The sequence below is a fragment of the Choristoneura fumiferana genome, chromosome 15, assembly GCF_025370935.1.
Source record: "Choristoneura fumiferana chromosome 15, NRCan_CFum_1, whole genome shotgun sequence".
NCBI lineage: Eukaryota > Metazoa > Arthropoda > Insecta > Lepidoptera > Tortricidae > Choristoneura > Choristoneura fumiferana.
Window position 1 is genome coordinate 9,126,438 of NC_133486.1, and position 8,791 is coordinate 9,135,228.

General features: G+C 32.4%; 1 protein-coding gene across 1 annotated transcript; it reads right to left on the reverse strand.

Annotated features, from left to right (window-relative positions):
* Window positions 1-4,842: 4,842 nt before the first annotated feature.
* Window positions 4,843-7,209, reverse strand: LOC141435496 (uncharacterized). Its single transcript, XM_074098188.1, has one exon. The coding sequence runs from the start codon at window positions 7,193-7,195 to the stop codon at window positions 5,147-5,149; it is 2,049 nt and encodes a 682-aa protein (XP_073954289.1). The 5' UTR covers window positions 7,196-7,209; the 3' UTR covers window positions 4,843-5,146.
* Between the last annotated feature and the right edge of the window lie 1,582 nt (window positions 7,210-8,791).

The following is an 8,791-nucleotide window of genomic DNA, read 5'->3' on the forward strand; positions in this document are numbered from 1 at the left end:
AAAGGTTATGGAGGAAGAATATCAGATAAAGCCATCACCTGCAAAGCGGGCTTCATTGATATTGTTCTCTGAATGCTGTACTTATGGCCGACAGAGGTTTTAAAAAATTGAAATCTTTGTTGAGTGCCAAAATGCAAAACTTCTTGCCCCACCAAGTGTATAATGATAAAAAATTAACCAGTCATAGCCAGTTAAGAGTGCACATTGAGAGGGTGAAAGAAGAGTTACGAAGAGTTTCTTATGTTGAAACCTATGCAGTGTTGAATCATAAACAATAAAATATTTAGATGAAATTTGTAACATATTGCATGTGGTTTAATTAATTTGCAGGACCCGATAATTAAAGCTGATTGACAAAATTATATTGTTTTATTTAAACCGTGAACCCACTTTTGCCATGATAAGTATAGAATAAATATAGGCATTGTCTGTTAAGGTAATGTAGTTTTCTATGATTAGCAGATCTGTTATGATTGTGTAGTGAAATGATTTTCATTTTGAATAAGCAATTCAAATGGTCGGTGAAGTTCCCATCCCACTGGGCCGCATGGGAACTATGGCCAAACCCTCTTGTTCTGAGAGGAGGCCTCTGCCTTGCAGTGGGACGTATATAGGCTGGATGATGATGAATGATGATGATGAAGTTTTGTTAAAAATTTCATTTCAAGCTTCGTTTTGTTGACTGTACTTGCATTGTCTCAAAACTACATTTCCATACCAAATTAAATTTCAAGTTGATACCATTAACCATTAGGTTCTGTCCTGCGGGAGATCCTGGCTGGACTATCAGGATGTCACTGCCAGATTGTATTTGTCACCAGGAATTAGAAATGTAGATGTTAAAATGGGTGCAGTAATAGGTAAGTTTATTTGTATACTTGATTTGGATTTGGATAGGTATTTAACTAAAAAGTAAACAAAACAATGTTAACTGGTGTCTTAAATATTGAAATTCCCCCATTAACATTAACATTTCTGTATTGAGATACACTTGCTCTAGGTTGTCTTCCATTCTGAGAGGAGACCTGTGCCCCCAGCAGGCATATGGATGATGATGATGATGAGATAAGTAAAATATATAAAATCCTTGAATGTACCAAATCTGACAGCTAAAAAGTTTGTTTACATTTAGTTAATTACCTAAACCTTTCAAGCACAGACTGAGCCACAATGAGTAAAAACATATATTTTCTTAAATTTTTATTTGCTAATTTACAACAATTAAGTTTGTGCACTATTAAAACCATTGGAAAGATATTACATTTCCAAATTTATCAGCGGCGGCCATTAGCTGCGAATGTAATCTTCATCAAACTTACTTTGGTTTTTTCAATTTTTCTATTAGTCTCAAAATTGGGTCAGCCACACAAAACAACAAGTTTTTTTCCCGCTGCCAACATTTCTAATTGGACCTGCCCATGCATTTATTGGACAGTTGTCCATTGTTCATGTATTTTTTTGGTTTTGTCAGACATTGGACATTTTACTTCAACTACGAAGTCTCTACCGATGCCATCTGGAGATGCCCCAAATAGCCCATCTATCAGCATGAACCCAGCATCGATAATATTTTCATTCAGATCTTCTTGTAACTTTTTTATAATGTTTTTTTCCAAAGTCTTCCCCCTTTTCATCGCTTTTGTTTCTGGTGCTTTATGGCCACCTATCATATGGTATGGTATGGTATGGTTTGGAGGACATGTCAGTCCGTCTTGGCACGAGTTGTTACTCATGTAAATCTTATAGTTGTTGTGGTGTTTTTATAGTTAAGGCCTTTGGGAACTGACATGTTCATTAGCGTTTGATCAAAGTTCCATAATAAATAAAGATTAAAAAAAAAAAAAAATTGCTGGAATATTTATTCCACGTCTTTAGGCAATGCCTCATTGGATGCCGTAACTAAAGCAGCGTCCTCAATGTCACCACATAAACGCGACGTTATTTCACAATGCGACATTTTCACAATTGATATGTATACAGTACGCGTTAAGAATATATTATAACATTGAAACACCATGGTAATTATCCAAATAAACTAAACTTCAATTTAAACAAGAAAACTTAATAATAATAATTAAATTTCACTTTAATTATCATCGTCGTGCGTGATGTAGTTTCTGATTACTGATCATTGATCAATCACTTGTAATTTATTCTTCCTCTTCCTTAATTTTCTTTTCTGTTAGATAGACAATCTTACAAACATGGTCCCTATCGTAGTTTAATCCTTATATAAAAATTAAAAAAAATAATAATTGTGGGCTATGTCCTAAGTAATATATTTTTATAAATATAATTATTCAAATTCTCAATACATATATATTATAATAAATTTATATATTTTTTAAAATATATTTATATATAAAAATATATAACTTAGGACATAGCCCACAATTATGTATTTTTATATATATTTTTTTTCCTTAAACATATTTGTTTAATTATTTTCTTAATTATTTCTTAAATTAATTAGCTTTTATAGTGCTCTATTTTTAAATTATTATAACATTAAATTTTACTTAAATGAGAGTATACGTTTATACTTAATTATTTCATTAGTCGCCTTATACGACATCTATTGAATAGTGGAGTAATCTATTCTTTAACCGGAGTTTACACGGATATAAATCTTTTTAGTCGGCTCTTACGACATCCTGTAAGATTTGGAGGTGTTTTATTCTGATCCGAAAACAACACGGATAATCTGTTAGTCGCCTTTTACGACATCCATAGATTATTTTGGATTTGCCCTATTCTATGCACTCGGGAACCACACGAGGTTACAACTTAAATTATTTTCCACTTTTTGTGTACTCTGGTAACTTATTTATTACCTGTAATTATTTGTGTAATTCTTTTATTGATTATAAATAAGAGACATTATATAAAAATCTAAGAGATAACACTTTATTTCACAATCAATCACAACACCGTCATCCGTCGATTGATGATTTGCTGGGCTTCATACAAGCTTCTAGGTTGACGTATCTTAAGATAATTATTGAAGAAATTGATACGATTCTCTAAGGTAACTGCAGTCTTTTTCAAGTATTTAAGTTTCGAATTGATGCACTCCATAACACGCTCCATATTAATCCATTCCAAACAATTCTTGTATGGTTTCTTCACGTTAGTATTAGCAGCAGCAGCAGCAGCAGAAGGGGCTATACGTTTAGGTGGTAGTGGTGGTGGTGGTTTACCTCCAGCAGCAACAGCAGCACCGGAAGTTGCGGTAGTTATTCTTCCAATCAACTTTTCAAGCTTATGTCGTAACTCAATAATGTTCTTAGAATTTGTCTTAATATGAGTCATACATGTGATGATTAACTCTTCGAGTTGTGACTCATTTATTGCATCACTCTTTGCAACACCTCTGGATAGGGACGTTATCCGATTTTTCTACAGATAACGTATATAACATACCGCAAATGAACAAAAAAGTTGTTGGTATTATGAAAGATGAAAATAATGGTAGAATTGTGTTACCATTTGTAGCTCTAAGATCAAAGATGTATGCTTACACACTTGATGGTGATGATGATGATGATATAGAAAAAACATGTATCAAAAAAAATAAAGGAATTAACGCGGCTGTAGTAAGAAAGCTTAATTTTGATAATTATCAAAAATGTCTACATTTAAGCGTTACTTTTTATGATAATATGTACAATTTTATTAGTAATAAGCATGATGTTTACACACATTAAAAAGAAAAAAGACGCTTTGTGGTAGGGATGATAAGAGATATGTACTTAGCGATAAGATTAATACTTTAGCGTGGGGTCATTATAGACTAAACGATGATTTGAGTGATACTTGATTGTTAAATAAAACAAGTTTAATGCTGACACATAGTATTTTATTTTTTTTTACATATAGTCACCTACTCCTGTCATTGGAGGTTCAGGTAAACATATACCCTGTCCTTTCTTAGGGTTCGAAAGTTCACAGAACCACAACGCTCCATCACGATATATAAGCGTCCTTTGATTAACAGGGACTGCAAGAAAAGTTCTAATACCTCTCTTCTCTAACACCTCACGCAGCAGTAAAACGGGGTAAATAGGTCCACTTTTCACATTCAACTGGAATTTGAACCATCTTCCGTAAGTCATAGAGTATTTTATAGTACTACATAAACATGTATGGTAAGGTCTTTTAGAAGCTGAGTAGCCTTAAATTCCCGTCTTATTGCCATATTTTGATATATTCTACAAAAACCCTCTCGGATTCCAATTTACCCCTGACGGGGTAAATAGGTTCGAAAGTGAGGTTAATTGGAATTTTCACTAGGGTTGTCACTCAATCTATTAAAGCTAGATAGATACCTACCTACCATCATCATCATCAGATACCTTCAAAACTAGGTAGTCTCGGAAAATCTTTACAATAGGCACTAAATTAAAATGCTTTGTGAGATCAAAAATGTTTAGCTTAATCATAAGTTATCAAAAACAAAAACAAATCAAGTCTAAACAAAAACAAAACTTAAAAAAATCTTCTTATATAAATCAATGACAAAATAGCTTTATTTACTTCCTATATTTTTGGACGGTAGAGATGAATTACTTATGGTGCCTATTTTTTTATTCAAATGTTGGATACCTAATAAGGTAAACATTTTTTTAACCCTTATGTATCTAATTACAAGTAACTATGTATCTAACTACTAGTAATTATGTATCTAATTACGAGTAATTATGTATCTAATTACGAGTAATTATGTATCTGATTACACGTAATTATGTATCTAATTACAAGTAATTATATACATAGTTACTTTAAAAAAATGTTTAGCTTAATAGGTATCAAACATTTGAATAAAAAATAGGTACCTACCTACCTAATCTGGTAGATAACATTAAACAAAAACAAAACTTAAAAAAATCTTATATAAATCAATGGCAAAATAGCTTTACCTACTTCCTATATTTTTGGACGGTAGAGATGAAAATATCTTCATATAATATTTTCAAATTCTTTCGTGTCTTTTAAAACACTGTCTTCTTTCTCTCTTTGGATTTAGTAAATAATACCTACGAGTACCTATATACTAATATTAAACGTTTCTGATATAAAATCACATAACTTAAAAAAGTCTTCAATTTAACGAATTTTTTATTCCCTGTAACTTGTAGAAATAAAATTATTTTTCCTCTATAATTTTTAAGATTTCTTCGGCGTCTTTGTAGCAATTCAGAATTCTTCCTCTCTTGGGACGGGTAGAGATACTTCTTTTGTGTATGTTGGTATTACTATCTTTCTTCTCCAAAGGCAATGGCAATTTAAGTTTTACATATGATATTATTTTAATTTCTGACTTCTGTATGTTATTTGATTGACGATTTTCATTTTCTTTCTTATAGACTTGCTTATTTTCTTTTTCGCATTTTTGGTCTTGATCATCAGTTCTCACAATAACTTCTTGACAGTCAAGATTGTCAGCAAAAACAAATGGCATATCTTCAATGCAAAACTCAAAAGGTTCCGGATTCACTATTACATCAACTTTGTTTAATCCCATGGGAACATCCATTATATTAAAGCCATTTACTGCTTCTCTTTGACCGCATATTTTTGCTTCGGAATAATCATTTTTAAAGTCATCTTCCTTCTGCACTTTGTTAGTTTTAGGTTTTGTTTTTTTGCCGATACCTTTTTCTTTTAAAGGCGTAAGTTTTGAAGTTGATTTATTTGTTTGCTTTAGTGTCCTTTTCCTTTTTTGGTTTACAGGTTGCTGGTCTTCATTCGAAAGGTTCAAATCAGAATGTTCCGGAGTCACTACATAAAATTCATTTAATCCCAAAGGCACATCATTTATATCACAGGCATTTACTGCTTCACTTTGACTGCAATTTCTTGTTTCGGAATAGTTATTTTTAACGTCATCTTCCTTGTGCATTATGTTATTTTTAGGTTTTGTTTTTTTGCCCATACCTTTTCCTTTTAAAGATGAAGTTGTTTCATTTGTTTGCTTTAGCGTTTTTTTCTTTTTTGGGTTTACAGGTTCTTGCTCTTCTATTTCTTTAAAACTTACACTTCTTCCGGATACTACCTCTATCTTTCTCTTCTTGATCGGTTCTCTTATATTTATGGATCCATAACGCATATCTTTTAGCAATGTTACAAAACTATTATCCACAGCTGCTTTTTTCGCTTCTTCATTACCTTCCTGCAAAGGAAGTCTGGCTAAAACTTGATTGCAATCCAATGGGACAATGCCACATTTTCTAAATCCGGCTTTAATATTTTTTTCAGCATTTGCCTTTAGTTCATCCATTAACAATTTTAGCAACGATGGGAAACAACCCTTCGGGACACAAGCTTGCATTCTTCCTCCTTCGCTTTTCTTCCATTTGTCCAATAGGCACCGCCAAATCATCTTCATGGGTCTAAATACTGCCACGTCTAAGGGCTGAGTAAGGTGCGTCGAGTTTGCGGGCAGAAAAATAAAATGGATGTTCTTTTCTTGGCACAATTTGATAATATCAATTGACAAATGTGACGATAAATTATCACCTATTAAATTTTTTTTACCATCTTTTCCTTCCAGAAAAGGTATTACTATTGTCTTTACCCAATCCTCAAATATGTTGCAATCAAACCAGCCAGATGAGGACCTGTTATACCTCACATTTTCCGGCCCTCTCATTGTCCACGAATCGTATAAATGAAGTGACTTGTAAACGACATAAGGCGGCAGGAAATTACCATCTGCTGTGGCTGCCATCATAACAGATGTTGAACCTTTAGAATGATTGACAATACGTTCAGGATACTTGCAGCCTCGTCTTACTATTACCTTCTTGCGGCCAGGATCATCCGTCAGATTGGTTTCGTCGTAGTTAATTATATTTGCGATTGGGACGTTCTCTAAAGACTTTTCCAATTCGCCAAAATATGTCTTTATCTTGTCTGAAGAGATTGCCGCCCTTGATCGTTTAATGTTCTGACATATTCTTTGAGATATTTTATCTGCATGTCTCTTCAAAAATGCGTTAGCATAGTCTTTGCCAGGGAAGTTATTTTTGAATAATTTGTGCTTGATATTCAATGAGTCTAGGTACATTTTTATTATATGCCTGAGATCTGTTGTATCTAGTGGGTAGCCCCAGTCGCCGCAGACATTTAAATTTTCTACTATATATAGCTCTTCTTCTTCGGATAGTGCCGTTGGCCTACCATGTGGTTTCATTTCACGGTTTTTATGGCGGCATAGTACTGATTTTGATATGTTGTATTTTTTCAGGCGGCATAGCTATTATGATTTTGATATGTTGTATTTTTCAGCTACATATTAAAGCTTATTTATCCAGTACAAGCTTGCTTAGTTTGAGCTTGTTATTTATTAGTAGATTATCATATTTTTTATAACGCTTGGCTCCTGGCTCGGGTACGTAGTTGCGAGGCATCCTGAAAAACATTAAAACATTAACTGATTTCATAAATAAATGTTAACATCGCGTGTTAAAGAAAAAATCGGAAACAAGAAAAATACTACATTATTAAGTAATATTTTTAAGTGAAAACCATTAATGTCAACATGCCTTATATATTTTACCTTATAGAACAATAATATTTTCGTATATATTTAGATCGTATACATTGTAAACTTATATATTTTGATTTTATACAGGGTTTCCTGTAATACGAGCAATAAATTAAAACGTAGATTCTACTCCTCAAACAACAAAACTTTTGTTCAACAACTTTTAAAAATATGTATTTTGTAGATTGCCTCTTTTTCATACAAACTAAATAAAATTTTCAATGTAGGTACGTTAAAATCCGTCTATTCATTGCGTGTTCGGAAAAACTTTAAAATGTCCTAGTAATCAAACCATAAGTTATTTTTAAAAGTCGCTGAACAAACGTTGTCTGGTTTGAGGAGTAGAATCTACGTTTTGATTTATTGCTCCTATTACAGGAAACACCCGGTATATAGGTAACGGAGCGTTTTTCAAAAAAAGTGTACAAAACAACTTTTTTTTTTAAATTCTTTTTTTTTTTGTTTTTCTTACTCAGAATCTTTGATACTATCGATCCTCATACAAGAAAATTAAGAAGTGTCCTAAATATTCCATTCCAGATTGTCACATTTTTGTATGTAGTCTTTTTTTATTTATATGGTCGTGACGCACTGGAAGAAAAAAATTACATAGTAAAATTTGGGACACTTTTTTCTTGTATGAGGATCGATAATATCAACGATTCTGAGTAAAAAAAAAACAAAAAAATTCGAATTCTGAAAAAAAAAAGTTTTGTACACTAAATTTATTAAGATTTTAATTTTTGACAACCCTATTAGGCAATGCCAATTTTCCCCATTAACAAACCAAATAACCCCCACGTTGTTCCAATTAGACCTGTTGACGTGCCAATTTCCCCCTTCACCGTTCCTATTATCTCAAAAATAACCTAAAAACGAGTGGTAATCGAAAAACTAAGATTTGTAATGAAATATTACAAGTATTTACTTACTTTTTGATTTATATAAACCACAATACACTATTATGATCGATATTACACAAATTTCAACACTTTTCACAATATTACTTACCTAAAACTTGAAGTTAAAACACACCATGCACACGTGTTGACGACTACACTGACTTTAAATGTGTTTTTCTTACTGAAACGCTATTGGCTGATTTAAATGCTTAGTGTAGCCAGGTAGCAAAAAATACCATGTTCGTTCAGAAATCAATAAGTTGACCTCCTGTCTGGTTGTAATGGAACTAACAGACCAGTTTAGAAAAGCAGACTTTTATTCCTATTTACCCCGCGATTC